At 38.2% G+C, this 15274-nt stretch overlaps 1 protein-coding gene across 3 annotated transcripts in view; it reads left to right on the top strand.

Annotated features, from left to right (window-relative positions):
- SLC25A13 (solute carrier family 25 member 13) overlaps nucleotides 1-15274 on the top strand; it is a 123611-nt gene extending 108337 nt beyond the window's left edge. For all 3 annotated transcript variants that reach the window (XM_063303665.1, XM_063303664.1, XM_063303666.1), the window contains 4 exons: nucleotides 6016-6154; nucleotides 13205-13363; nucleotides 13457-13547; nucleotides 13795-15274. In XM_063303665.1, the coding sequence (XP_063159735.1) occupies nucleotides 6016-6154; nucleotides 13205-13363; nucleotides 13457-13547; nucleotides 13795-13975 (570 nt within the window). In that variant the 3' untranslated portion in view covers nucleotides 13976-15274. The remainder of the gene's footprint in view (nucleotides 1-6015; nucleotides 6155-13204; nucleotides 13364-13456; nucleotides 13548-13794) is intronic.

Here is a 15274-nt window from a genome sequence, read left to right as displayed (position 1 = left end):
TTTTTTTTCTGCTAGTTTATGCATCAAGATACAATTCAAAAATAAAGGCTTCTGAGGAGTTCTTAGAGAAATGTGAGGGAAAGTGAGGAGCCGGTGATCAGGCAGGAAGAAGAGGCAGGCCTTGAGGCAAATGTGCCACACCCTCAGATCCAGGCCAAAGTTGCTAAGCTACCATCAGGTAGATGATCCTGACTTCTTATCAAGAACTATTAAAACTGCTTGTCAGTATATTGCACCCAAATGATGTTAGAATTCATAAAGGTTGCCATCTGAAAAGGGCTTAGTTTGGGAGCAAATTTTACCAAATCTGAAATGAAATCCTGCTTCAGCTTCTCATGCTGTATTTGTTAAGCTTTTTTAAAAATATATTTTTGGCATTTCAGTGTACTTGGTCCATTCTTCGGTAGGGTTCAGCCCTCTCGTTCAGCCTCCTAAACCTGGACCAAACCTAGCATAATGTGTGTATGTGTGTGATCTAACCACCAACCTCTGAATCTCTAGGAAGAGGACAGAACATAACTGTAATGAAGAGATGACAAACTTAAAATGATTAAAATGACTATTTTTCATCTTTACAGTGATTTTCTTTCAAAGATGGAAATAATATAATTTATAAAGAACCCCTGGTTACATGCTTTCAGGCATGAGAAAGAAAATATCTATCAGACCTAGATGTCTTATGTGTAAACAAAGCGAGATCAAACTGATCCACTATATTAACCACAAACTTTGGCTCCATGCCAGTCTCTCTACCATCTAAAGTTTCCTCTTACCCTTCTGTTTTAAACTCTGGGAAAGCATGTTTAAAGGCAAGCCTCATTTAACTTCAGATTAATCAAATGCAACCAGCTAATGCCAATTAAGGAAGCCTATGGGAGAACAAACTGAAATGCCAAAAATAAAATAATTCTTAAAAAAATAAAATAAAAAATGGACATCTTCCCCCTTGGACTGCAATAATGTTCTGAAGATGCAGCAAAGGATTGAGGAGGCCTGTTACATAGAAGCAATTTTCTCCCCTCACCCCACCACACCAGTCATGGGGAGTAGAAGAGGGTGCCACTTTATTCAGCCAAGTTGCACACAGCTATACAAGCAAACACACAGGCTTTGTGAATTTCCCTAAGGAAGACATGCCATAAATATAGAATGATTCTCCAGAATAGCTGCTCATATGCCTGCAGCGGTAAAACTGAGTAGAGCTAAGAGAAAGCTACTGGCCAATCTTCATCAACCACTGAAAGTCCTTCAGAATTGTGGCAGGGTATACAAGTAGTTAATAATAAATATATCTTAATCAATGCAGCACATAAGGAAAAGTAACAGAAGGGTGTTTGAGGTTATCTTTAAAATCTTGATAAGCATCTTGTCCCCTATTAGGAGCAAGAGATTTCTTACATTGATAACAACAGGCCAGAAGATTAAAACAAAAACCTAAGGGTAAAGTGGAGTTCAGCCTGCTATTTCATTTTAAAATGAAAGATAGTTCATCGTAAACTTTATTTCCAAGAGAGTGAAATGATGGTCAGGGTTGCTAACCAAATATCATTAAAAAGTTTCGTCTCTAAGACTTATTGTTCTCTTCCCTTTTGGACCTGCTTAATCTCTTGTAAATGATTTCAGGATTGCATTTTCTGCTGAAAAGATAAACTCCAGGGTTTACATGCAGACAGTTACTCACACTCTGGTCACCTCATGATTGGATTATTTCAATGCACTCCACATGGGGCTGCCCTTGAAGACCATCCAGAAGCTACAGCTGGTACAAAATGCAGCAGTGTTAGCAATAAAGGGCGCTACTCAATATGCCCATGTATTACTGCTGCTATGTGAGCTGCATTGGCTGCTAGTTGGCTTCTGGGTGCAATTCAAGGTGCTGGTCAATACTTATAAAGCCCTTCATGGCATAGGGCCTGGATACCTGGGGGATCACCTATCTCCAGTCATTTCTGCCTGCCTGATATATCTCAACAGTGCTCTCCAGGTTCTGTGTATTAAATATCATCGTATGGGACCAAGGAATTGTGCCTTTTTCACGGCCCCCGTCCTCTGGAACAGCAGCACCCAGATATATGGATGACGCCCTCTCTCCTGGGATTCTGAAAAGCCCTTAAGACCTGGATTTGGTTTAAGGCCTTGGGTTAATGTGTTGTGGGGTCCTTATTGTGGTTCTTCATTATTAATAAGGTAGTTTTAGTCCAGGCTGTCTGTGTTGTGTATTTTTTAACTGTTTTTATTGTTTTTGGATTTGTTAAGCTGCCCTGAGTCTACCAGAGTGGGCAGCTATAACATAATCATCATAATGATGATGTAGTTCCCATAATCTTTTGGAAGCAAATTGCTTCATGTCATTATATGGGTTCTCTAGGACAGTGATTATTCTAAGTGTCATGGAACATTTTCTGACTGGAAGATTAATGCAAATCCTGGAAAAGAAGGATTTTGGAAGGCTGGAATCGTGAATGGAACTGCTTCACACTGCAGCATGTTGCTTCTGATCCCTATTGTTTGCCTGCGACAGATAGGCTTTCAGTGGAGAAGCTTGGATTTGTCTTGGTTTCATTCTTTCCCCTCTATACCTAGCAGGAGAAGATACCAGGAGACTTCCAGCATCTACAACAGCAGTAGGATTAAGAAGTAGGATTGAGGATTAGTAAATTTACCTTTGACAACCTAGAAGCTATATAAATCATTAAGCCCCTTTTTGTCACCCCTTTAGGGTTGCCATAATTTGGGGCACAACTCATTTTCTTATCCCCTTTCCTATTGCTGTGTCAGTAAACAAAGTTACACCATTTCCAAATCCAAGCTCACTATGGAAAAGATAGGGTGGAACTAATTGATATCTCCTTGGGTGAGGCTGGGAAATGGGTGGGGTCTACCAATTAGGCTTAGAATGTGATTGGCAATCCTTGAGTTGGCTGCCCAAACACATGGAGTTGTTGATGCCTGGAATTTGGCAAGGTCCCCTATCATTGAGATAGGTAGGTTATGTGTACTAGTTTTTTCTTTGTATTAGGGATGAGTAGGACTGGCTGCTTTGTTGAGGGTAAATGTGTCTGGGAAGCACTGGGGAAGAAGCTGTGCAGGAAGGACACAACAGGAACCTTACAATAATAGTTACAAATGGGAGACATGATATATGGAAGGGTGGGGTTATCAGAAGAAGAACAAAGGTAGCAGACAGTCCCCTTGTCAGATCTGTACAACATCCAAAGTCATGACTGCTCAGCTACTATTTATTCATTTATGAATGAAATGTACCCAACCACCTGAAACCATCCAGACTCCAGGAGGCTTATAGAATTTAGATAGTAAAAACAGAATACAAAATCAGAATAAATTTAATTAAAATAGCAACTACTGTAGAGATAAAATACTGTAATTATAGAATTATGAAAAATTGTGCCACTGTGTAGAGTTAATCCCCAAAGGCCCTCTGGAAGAGCCCTGTTTTTAACTGTTACCAGAAGGCTATGAAAGTGAGGATCAACTTCATTCCCTGGCCTGAAGGTGCTGTTATTTAATGCCCATCTGCTCTCTAAGAAGAACACTATATTTGTGATTTAATCATGGTTCAGAGGTGGATATGACATGTATTGTGGAGATGCAAGAGAGTAAGCTAGGAGAGGCTATGCTCGCCTATTACTCCACACCATATCAGCATAGGAAACTACACTGTGTGCACAATTATTAGGCAAGTGAGTATTTTGACCATATCATCATTTTTATGCATATTTTCCACCTCCAAGCTGTATAAACCTGAATGCTTATTGGATATAAGCATATCAGGTTATGTGTATTTGTGTAATGAGGGAGGGTGTGGCCTAAGGCAATCAACACCCTATATCAAGGTGTGCATAATTATTAGGCAGCTTCTTTTCCTCAGGCAAAATGGGCCAAAAAAGAGATTTAACTGACTCTGAAAAGTCAAAAATTGTAAAAAGTCTTTCAGAGGGATGCAGCACTCTTGAAATTGCTAAGATATTGGGGCGTGACCACAGGACCATCAAACGTTTTGTTGCAATAGTCAACAGGGTCGCAAGAAACCTGTTGGGAAAAAAAGACGCAAATTAACTGCCAAAGATTTGAGAAGAACCAAACGTGAAGCTACCAGGAACCCATTATCCTCCAGTGCTGTCATATTCCAGAACTGCAACCTACCTGGAGTGCCCAGAAGTACAAGGTGTTCAGTGCTCAGAGACATGGCCAAGGTAAGGAAGGCTGAAACTCAACCACCTCTGTACAAGACACATAAGTTGAAACGGCATGACTGGGCCAAGAAATATCTGAAGACAGATTTTTCAATGGGTTTATGGACTGATGAGATGAGAGTGACTCTTGACGGACCAGATGGATGGGCCCGTGGCTGGATCAGTAACGGGCACAGAGCTCCACTTCGACTCAGACGCCAGCAAGGTGGAGGTGGGGTACTGGTATGGGCTGGTATTATTAAAGATGAGCTAGTTGGACCTTTTCGGGTTGAAGATGGACTCAAAATCAACTCCCAAACCTACTGCCAGTTTTTAGAAGACACTTTCTTCAAGCAGTGGTACAGGAAAAAGTCTGCATCTTTCAAGAAGACCATGATGTTTATGCAGGGCAATGCTCCATTGCATGCATCAAAGTACTCCACTGCGTGGCTAGCCAGTAAAGGCCTCAAAGATGAAGGAATACTAACATGGCCCCCTTCCTCACCTGACCTAAACTCTTTTGGGAACTTGTGGGCCCTTCTCAAACGGGAGATTTACGGTGAAGGAAAACAGTACACCTCTCTGAACTGTGGGAGGCTGTGGTTGCTGCTGCACAAAAAGTTGATCATCAACAGATCAAGAAACTGACAGACTCAATGAATGGAAGGCTTATGACTGTTATTGCAAAGAAGGGTGGCTATATTGGTCACTGATTTTTTGTTTGAAATATCAGAAATGTTTATTTGTAAATTTTGAGTTGTTTGTTTATTATTCTCACTTTAACAGATGAGATGGGGGAATTTTCGTTTTTCATTTAGTTGCATAATAATTCTGCACACTAATAGTTGCCCAATAATCATGCACACATAGATATGCTCCTAAGAAAGCCAAAACCTCACTTTTACTTCCTTAAATATTCAGGTTTGAGGTTTATTAACATTTTGGATTGACCGAGAGCACTGTAGTTGTTCAATAATGAAATTCATCCTCAAAAATGCAACTTGCCTAATAATTGTGCACGCAGTGTAATGGGTCATAAACCATATTTCTTCTTACCTGGAAGTCTTTTCCCTCTGTAGCAGGTAATAAGGTCTGCATCTTGGTTAGGCTAGAAAAGAAGATTTAATTTGCCAAGATTGTGCTGTATACAAATTTGATGAATAAAAAAACAATTCTGTTGAATTCTTGGTCCTGTGGAATGGTGAGAGGGCAATTAACAATCATTCCCGATTGCTGTCTTCTGACCCTGGCCAATTCAGGTTGGCTGTTAGAAATGTACTGGGTCGATGCAGGGAGTGATGAACTCATTATGTCATAAGGTAGTGGTCCTTAAGGAAGCAATGTGGCCACTCCTGGGGAAAAAAACCCCAACAACCCTGGATCTGAATCTAAATCTGGATCTGGAAGTTTGTGATGGCCACCCAGCAGTATATATCTGCTTCAGGGGGAAGGTGGTTAAAAGAGTAATGGCAATTCAGCTTTGTGCATTCTTCAGAATACTGATAATCCAGAGGCATTTCTGCCTGAATTTCAGTAGGACTATGGGATAAAATTTATCTTGGTTGCCCTGATGCTTGACCTTTCATGGGGTAGGGAAAAAGAAATGTGATTTTCCTACTCTTGCTGGATCCTTCAGTGGCTTTCTCACATTTCCTTCAATCTTTGGACTGTGCAATCTCTTGTCAGAGTCCCTCCTTAATGGTTCACCCATATCTTCCTCAAGGTTAGCTCTAAATCCCTTTATACCCTGATTCTCTCTTACATTTTTACCTGTCCATACTATAGATTTGTTGCCTTCTATTTTTGTTTGTTCCTCTTCTAGGGAGCCAAAGCCTGTTTCCTTCGTGACATCCCCTTTTCTGCCATTTACTTCCCTTGTTATGCTCACACAAAGTCTGCTTTTGCAAGTGAAGATGGACAGGTGGGCCCTGGATATTTGCTTCTAGCAGGAGCAATAGCAGGTAAGTATTTTTATTGCATTAAAAAAGGTCCTTTTTAAAACACATTTTTAACTACAAATCTGCAGTACTGAAAAAGGTGTTAGGTTGGGACCAGAGAGGTCTGGATTCAAGCCATCCTCAGCCATGGAAACATACTGGGTGACTTTGTGCCAGTGACTCTCCCATAATCCTACCTATTTGGTAGTGTCCATGTTCTGGGAAAATATTGGAAGACAGAGTGCTGTATATTTCTCCTTGAACTGCTAGAAAGGCCTTATAAAATAACTGACAAATAAATCATATGTAGGCATTATAATAATAAAATTCAATGATATCATATTTATGTGCAGAGACACCCCCCACACACACACATCTATATTAGGGGATATAACCTTGATTGAGGTTTCTGAAGTTATGTTAACTGTATTACCTCTCTTTGTATATTAATAATTATAATATAAAAAGGAGCCAGTATCAGAGTGAAAGGAATTAGACATAAAATTAATGAAATGTTTTTGGATGAAACTGAAGTGAGGGGAAGCAGGAAGGCAAATTTAATGATGTGTATTGGAATAATAGTGATATGTTGAAGGGCAGAGTTGAAACAAATACTCTAGATTTTAGTGTCCAAGGGAAAAATAATGAAAAGGAAGTAATAAGTGCTGTAAGAATGGTAATAAAGATATGGTAAGGCTGCAAGTGTAGCTAATGTAACTGGAGAAATGCTGAAATATGGATACGATTTGCTTATGAAGTGGCTATGAGATGTTAACCTTTATGCAAAGAATGAATCTGTGCTTGACAATTGGAAGAGTGCTATCACTGTTCCCCTATGCAAAAGGAAAGGTAGTGAAAGTCAAATGCAAACATTACAGGGATATTAGTTGTTATGTGTGCCTGGGAAGGCTTTTTGGCAGAATTCTGATTGAAATAGTAGAAGGGGTGACAATAAGCAAAATGTAGAGAATGCAGTAGGTGAATGAAGAGTATGCAGGCTAGCCTTCTCTTTTCAGCATGTCACTGATTAATGTGGGAGTGTGAAAAGGTTTATTATACATTTGGTAATTTAAAGAAAACATAATAAAGTGAATAAACTTGAATTTTACAATGGTTTGTGCAGATATGAAATAGAAAGGTTGGTTGCTGGGTGGAATATATTGAGAATAAATGAAATGGTTCAAAATTGAGTAGGGAGTAGCCAATGTGTGAAGTCTCCTTTGTTATTTACAGTGTGTTTATGGATAAATATGCAAGGAAAGTTTATGATGATGATAGAGATGTCTTGGCTGAAGATGTTAATGTGCTTGCACTTTTAAGTGCAAATGATGTGTTGCTCATTGAGAACCTGAATAATTTGCAGCAAACATTAAACCATCCTACTAGATTGTATGATGCAACAAGGAGTATGGATTTGAAAATTAATATATCAAACAGCAAAATAGTTGTGTTTGAGAAGAAAAGTGTGAATGAATTATTGCAGGTTATATAAAAATCACACACACACACACAAACACACACACACAAAACCCTAGGGCAAGAAGATAAATTTTATATCTTGGTGGCAAATTTACTAAGATGGATATACACAAGCATGTGCTTGTGCCAGTTTTGTTATATGGAAATGAAAGGTATGTCAGAAGAAACAAAAAAGGAAGCTGAATGCAGTGGGAAAGGGATACTTAAACTTGTATGCCACCTGACTCTCAATGTCTCTGGGTGACTCACAACAATCAAACAAAGAAATTGCAATAAAATCAATAAAACATAAAAACATAGGGTTAAGAATGAATAGGTGCTAAATGAATGTAAAGTGAATACAAAAGTGAATAACCAGTACAAAAAAAGTACATTGAGAAATTTTGGTCATATAGAGAGAACACATGAAAATGGAATTGCAAAACAAATATTTGGGGGAAAAGGAAAGAGAAAGTATGAGAAAGGCACAGTGGATGGAGTTGAGAAAATCCTCAAAAAGAACAGGCTGAGAAGCTTAAAGACAAAAAGACTGTATGAACTGGGGTACAGATATGGTGGAAGCCAGGGTCATTTGGAAGGCTTGAAAGAAACGTAGACATGTTGTGAATGCTGTTGGTGTAAACTGAATCTAGCTATTTCCCTCCCCTTTTCACACCTTTAATTTCTTCAACTTACTGTTTTTTATTGCGCTTCTGCACTTTGCATACACTGCTTACCCCAAAAGGTGATGGATATCTATGTATATTTAATAATTTAATATCATTACCAATAATCATATTGGCTGTCTAACATCTCTATCATCTATCTATCTATCTATCTATCTATCTATCTATCTATCTATCTATCTATCTATCTATCTATCATCTATCTATCTTTTTTATATAAGTTGGTTAAACCAATGGGACATAAGAACCTATGTCTCCGTATGAAGTATAACATGAACTAAAGGTTTCTGGGTGTATGATGATATATCAACAGATGAACAAACATGGGTTTTCACAAGATTTGTTTGGGTTTAGGGAAAGTAGGTCTAGCAAATGGTAGTGTTGAAATGGTAGAGTCTTCCTTGAGTCAAGGTCCACCCCTGGTGACAGTGTGGAGACAGCCATGTAATTTTCTTGGCAGCTCTAAAGTGGTTTGTCATTGCCTTTTTTTTTCCTATTTCCCAGTCTAGCCTACAGCTTTGCAATATCCTGATAGTTCACCAATCAGTTGCGAACTAGGTCTTACCCTGCTTAGCTCTTGCGGATCAGTCAACACCAGCTATCACCTACTGTTGTGTACAGTCATTTGAGGAGTGATCTACCCTTTGTGCTGTGCTTGTTGACCTTCTCTGAAACCCCTCTCTTCTCACCACCATTTTAATGCATTTGTTTGGTTATATATTTTTTTCACTTTGCCCACCTGCAATATAGCTATTTGCATGCTCTTGCCAGCAAGACTGAGAGCTGAGATGCTATCAGCAAAAAGGGGCATTTTTGGTTGATCTCCAGGGTTGTGATAGGATGTTAAGCTCGCTATATCTTGAAATCAAGAATGAATTTGTGCTCAGAATACACCAGGCCTCTGGTGCATGTACAGAAAAATGGTGCTGAATAGTATTGGTAATCAATCCCTCTTGGCTTTAGTCTGCTGTATTAGTGCAGGTAGCCCAGGCTTTGCAGCTCTGTCTGTTTGGAGAGTTTTGAATTACGGTTTTCAATATTTTCTATATATTTATATGCATTAACGTATGAGTGAATAAGATGTGAATGTTGAAATGATAATGTAAAGAGCTCTTTTCTAGGCAATGAGTATGAGAGGGGGAAAGTTGACTGAAAAAGACTTTTCACCTTTAAAATCATAGCACATTTTTAAATATCAATTCAAGATAGAATCCAAATGTGTGTCAAGAATCTACATTAATGAGGGAGAAGGAGGAGGGTAAGATCCATGATGCTGATTCTAGTGACTTTTGTGGTATGTTTGGAAAGGAGGAGAAAAGTTACATATAAAATGAAAAAAGGTTGTGGTCATTGTTACCATGTGTAAGTAATGGTAGGTGAACGACTTTCAGGCACTATATTTGAAATGCTGCATTCTAATGTGTTCAGAAAGGGAAAGCTCCTGTTATTATGATAAATAATAGAAATGTAATGGCTCTGGAGAAACCATGCCTCTTTTGCATGGAATGAAAAGGGAAACAGTAAATGCTTCTTGTCTGTCCTGCTGTGATCCTGCTAAAGGGAATCATAGCTCAGAAATCGGGGTTTTGGTTTTTTTTTTTGGCATGCTGTTGCCCACTGCCCTCAAAAACACATTTTGCTGAGTATTTTGTCTTCTGTCTTCTAAATGGAAAGACTCAATGCAACGATTTTTGTTTGTTTGTTTCTGAAATGGCAGGTATTAACTCCTGGATATTTCAACTTTGAGCTCTGTAACAAGAAATCCTGAATAATCTGGAATAGTTCTAGCTTGTCTCTGTTATAAGTCATTTTATTATTGGCATAGTTTTGTACTCAGACTATATATCTCAAATGTTCCATGCAGCCAAATAGTCTTTTTGACTGATGCCTAGATGATCTCCTGTTGCTTCTGGTAGCTTCTGGTAGCTAAAGTGATGGAAGATACAATTGAATTTCCTGACTCACGCTATTGCTTAAAAGGAGGATCACAGAGTGTATTTTCACCCAAGATTTGTCAGAGAATTCTTCATCTGCAGGAATTGGAGTTGGAAGACACCAGTATGGAGCGATCTCTCCACAACATTTCAATTATCCTCACAACAGCTCAGTGAGGGTAGTTGATAAAATGGTCGGCCCAATGACACCTATTGAACTCCATGATCAAGTTGGGATTTGAAAGCAGGTTTCCCTGATCCTGGTCTATCACCTTTAAGAAGCTGTTTAGTATATACCATTAACTTAATAATTAAGAGCATGTACTATTTTACACGTACAGTATCTTTGACTTACGCTTTTCTGTACTGTAAAATTAATTAATTGATATTGAAATAGGCATAACATCCATAAATCTCCCAATTTAGTTTTTAATGCTTGAACAAGCAAAATAGCTTTGTTTTTTAAATGCATATATTTAGTCAAAATAAAATGGATTTAAAGTTGAGTGAATTTTGTGATAGAACAAAAACATTTTGAGCTCTGCATCCTCTGTGTGAAACCCAAGCCTTTGTGTCATTTCTTAGTGTTTTCTAGTTTTTCTTTGTCCTTTTGTTAAATTATTGCAGATATAATAACTGTCTCTTTGAAGTCCAACCACTGAAGCAGTCTCTCATTATCAATTGTTGCCAGTATTTGTAACATGGGATTTTGTCCTGTATATTCTCTATTTTTCCATTTCAGATTACTTTCCATTCGACCCACCACTCTTTAGAGTAATGTCTCAACTTCGTTATTCAGTATAAAATTGGATAGGTGGAAAAGTGTGCTAAGTATTTAGAAGTCAAGGAAAATTTTATGTAAAAAGGAAGTAAAATGATATAGCATGGACTGAAGTGAAGCGATCATATATACTGTATGTATGTGCATATAGATAGATGATAAATTCTGAACAATTGTTTGTATTCTGTAGCAATGGTGAAAGGACTTCAGTTTTTTGGTTTGGGGTTTTTTTTTCCGTATGCTTTTAATTCTCTATATAATGCCTGTTTTGGAGGGATTAAACTCAACTAAGAATCCAGGACCACTTCAATTAAAGGGGTTTTGAAAACTCCTGGATTGCAATTGTGGAATTCCTACCGATAGATGCACTTGGAAACTGAGCAGAAAACAAAACTATTTGGCCATTGTATCACAAAGCTAACAGTTCACACTTGCTGATTTCTCCAAGGGGAATGCCTTGGAAACATTTGTGGCCATTAACTAACTTTCAGCCCAACCACATTCACGTGATGGCACCATTTGTGTGAACAGATGCATCCCTGTGGCTTGCTGTGTTTTCAAGTGTTAACAAATCTTTATAGTCCAGCTTCTATTAAGTGTAAGCCAAAATGATTGCTTGTGGAAAAGTTCAAGAGCAATAGTGCTTGCACATAGAAGAGCATTCATCCCTCGGACTTTAAACGTAAAAAGTCACAGTGTCTTCCCCTTTCTCTCTTGGTTTTGGAGAATGGAGGAACAGTTCTTATTTTAGTGATAAACACACACTTTTACATCTCTTTCAAAGCAGTCTACTAAAAAAAGTGAGATTGTGTTCTGGAGCCAAACCATGGTGGTTTGGATGAAAACTGTTACAGAATTATTAAGCTTTAGAGAGAAGAAGGAAGGGAAAAAAGCAAAGGAGATTTATGCATCTTTGTCTGACCACGTTGGTTTGGAACTGCTGCAGAATGGAAAAGTAATAAAATAAGAAGAGACAGTGTTTTCTGAATACTGTACAATCTTGCTTTATTTTTTGACTCCCCTCCCCCTTCAATTCTAAATATGGCAAATTCCATTATATATCTTTTCAAAAATTGTTGATTGGATTCCTAAAGTTATTAGATATGATGTGCCTTTTGCTTTCCACTATTACATAGAAAGTGGTTTGGGGGATCAAGCCCACTGCCTTTGCATGATTTAAATCTTTGTTGCTTTCTATTGTTTCTCTGCCAGCAGTAACCTTCCAGCAAGGCGTTATAGAAGATATTAGATATTAAAATATACGTATCTGGCTGTAGGAATACAGAAACACAATTAAACTGGGAGTTTTAATACTTTTTGGGTTGGGAAAGATGTTCCTAACTGTGTACAACTTTCTATTTCAAGCTTAGCCAGACATCTAATAGGCTGTATACCTGAAACAGGAGGCAAGGCAGAGGAAAGACTGATTTCCAGGGTTTTGTGCAGATGATCAGATAACAGAAACCATAGAGGACTCCAACTTGAAAACTTCAGAACTTAGACTCTTTGCTAGTTTGGATATGTTCTGACCATTTCTGTTTGACTAATTGAATATAAGGCCAAACGGGCTATTTCCTAAACACATTGCATGAGTTCAACACCTGGGACATAGAAATGCCAATTTGCTCCTTTCTTTTTTCTTCACTTTACAAATATTTTCACTTGGTTGGGAGGCAAACTAAAACAAACAAAAAATATTAACCTTCAGCCAACTAAGAAGGAAAAGAGAAAGAAACAAGAAACAAGATGTAGCTTAGATTTAATACTTATCAATAGTCACTGGTTTACCAGTGACTTCACTACCATAATATGAACAATACAACAAAAATAATAAAGGTGGGATAAAAAAAATCTTTAAAAAACAGTCAAATTCCAACACTTTGGTATATGATTCAACATTATATTAACTTCTTCAACATTTAAAGATAGCTTACAAATTTTAGGCATCTTTAGAAGCAATGCAAGACCTTATTTGGACTGAGCCTTGCTGGCGCATCAGAATGTATTTTTCTCTCTGATTATATATGTTCCAGTGGAGATTTCATAGTTGGCTTCCTTTAAAAAAAAGCTTTATTAAAATGTGGATTTTGCTTGTCAAAACCCTTAGGTGAGCCAGGCAAAGTTGTTAGTAAGTATGCACCCATAAAAAATAACATGCAAGTGACTCCTTTGAAAATATAGCAAATGGTTTCCTCTCAGCCCTTCTTTTTTTAAGGGATGCCTGCCGCATCTTTAGTGACCCCTGCAGATGTGATAAAGACAAGGTTACAGGTAGCAGCCCGGGCAGGACAAACCACCTACAGTGGTGTCATTGATTGCTTTGGAAAGATCTTACGAGAGGAAGGTCCAAGGGCTTTTTGGAAAGGAGCTGCAGGTAACAACTGAGGGAGTTTATGAAGGGGTGTGGGTGGGTTCTGTAAGCCTGAGGATTAATATGATCAAATATGTTTTTCATTTTACTTTCAAGCGCGTGTATTTCGTTCATCCCCTCAGTTTGGAGTGACCCTGGTGACATATGAGCTACTGCAGAGATGGTTTTACATTGATTTTGGAGGAGTGTAAGTACCTTAAATTGACTAATTTGCTCTAGTCAGTGGTGGGAGAGATCCAGACAATCAATATGGCATGGAAGAGAAAGAGCACACCTCTGGAGTTCAAAGTGAATATTGAAATTACATTATGACCTGGGGGCTGGATCACTGGTAAGAGGAAAGAGAAAAATGGTCTTGGGTTACAGAAAGATCTTGTTTTCAAAGATATTTTAGCTAAATGTTCCATTTAAAAAATGTTTTTTTTTTATTGCAGAAAGCCAGCAGGATCTGAACCAGTGCTTAAATCTAGGATCACCCTTCCTGCGCCTAACCCTGACCATGTTGGGGGTTACAAACTGGCTGTTGCCACATTTGCAGGAATTGAAAGTAAATTTGGACTTTATTTACCTCGGTTTAGATCAATGTCTCCTACCTCTAAAGCAGCACCTATTTAATCCTAAATAACAATATACTTGCAACTAATGGTTGGCAAAAGAACCATATGTCTGATCAATCTTTACTACTTCATTCCTTTAGGTTTTTTGTCTCAACCAAGCCTTATCTAGAAATTTTGTTTTCTTCCCCATTTTCCCATTTCAAATGTACGTTTGTGCTTCCTATGTTGGATCACTGTGAAGTTCCTGCTGAAATAGTTGTTAGTTTGGACCCATGAATGTATTTTTTCCCTAATTACTTATACTTGGGATTGTGAAATGTACTTGATTTGGAAAAGATACTCATACTTAATTATTTTTCTTGTTGGTGGGCAAAAAGAGAATGTTGTCATAAAGTAGAATGTGGCCTTTTGCATCAGAGGAGGATTGTTCTGCCATCGTGACTGCATAATAGGTATTAGAGCTGAGCAGCACTTCAAATTCAAAGGCAAAACTGTGCTTTATGGTACAAGTATGTGAATGTAACCCATCTGCAACTGCTTAAAGCAGTTGTTGCTTTTTCTGGGATCATGCAATTACCCTGTGTGGCTGCTACACAATCCCTGGAATACACACCTTTGGTTTAAGGAGTGCTAGATTCATGCCTTCAAGTATTCCAGAGCAACTATTTGCCTTCAAATCCAAACTTTACAGCTCTGTTGGATATAGTCTTATATACATTTACATTTATATGGGTGTATATGTGTGTGTGTGTGTGTGTGCATAGACATAGAGACGCGTGTGTACACACACATACACATGTATGTATGTATGATTTTCATATATGCAACAGAGATCATGATGCAAGATGAAGGATTATTTAAACCATCAGATTATGCATTGGTTACATACTCAGTCTATGTACAATAAGATTCAAAAGGTATCAGTATGAGCAGTACCTGATTCTGCAACTGTATTTCACATACATTGCATTCCTGAATTGTATTATAGAGCTTTTATGGCAAATACATTTTTATAACTTAAACCATGTCAACAAATGTTAAGAAATTTACATTCCTGCTAGCAGTTACAACTGGATAAACCTGGGAAAGAAACGTCGCCTTTCCGTAATCTATGCACTTTGTGGAAGAACACGTGGCCCTGTTATTCCCCGCATTGACATTTCACAAGCCAGGCGAGAGCCATCAACAGGTATCATTGTATGCTCTCAATCGTTTTCCGTGCTTTGCTGCATTGACTTGAATGGAAGCTGCACCCAGCAGCTCTGGAATCTGCCCCTACCAATATTTGGAATATTTTTGTGTGATGCACTTAGGAGTAACTGCTGCTTGCTTAAATAAATGCAATAGAAGAATTCAA

The sequence above is a fragment of the Candoia aspera genome, chromosome 4, assembly GCF_035149785.1.
Source record: "Candoia aspera isolate rCanAsp1 chromosome 4, rCanAsp1.hap2, whole genome shotgun sequence".
Taxonomy (NCBI): domain Eukaryota; kingdom Metazoa; phylum Chordata; class Lepidosauria; order Squamata; family Boidae; genus Candoia; species Candoia aspera.
The sequence above is the reverse complement of the archived record's forward strand: the minus strand, read 5'-3'. Positions and strand labels throughout refer to the sequence as shown.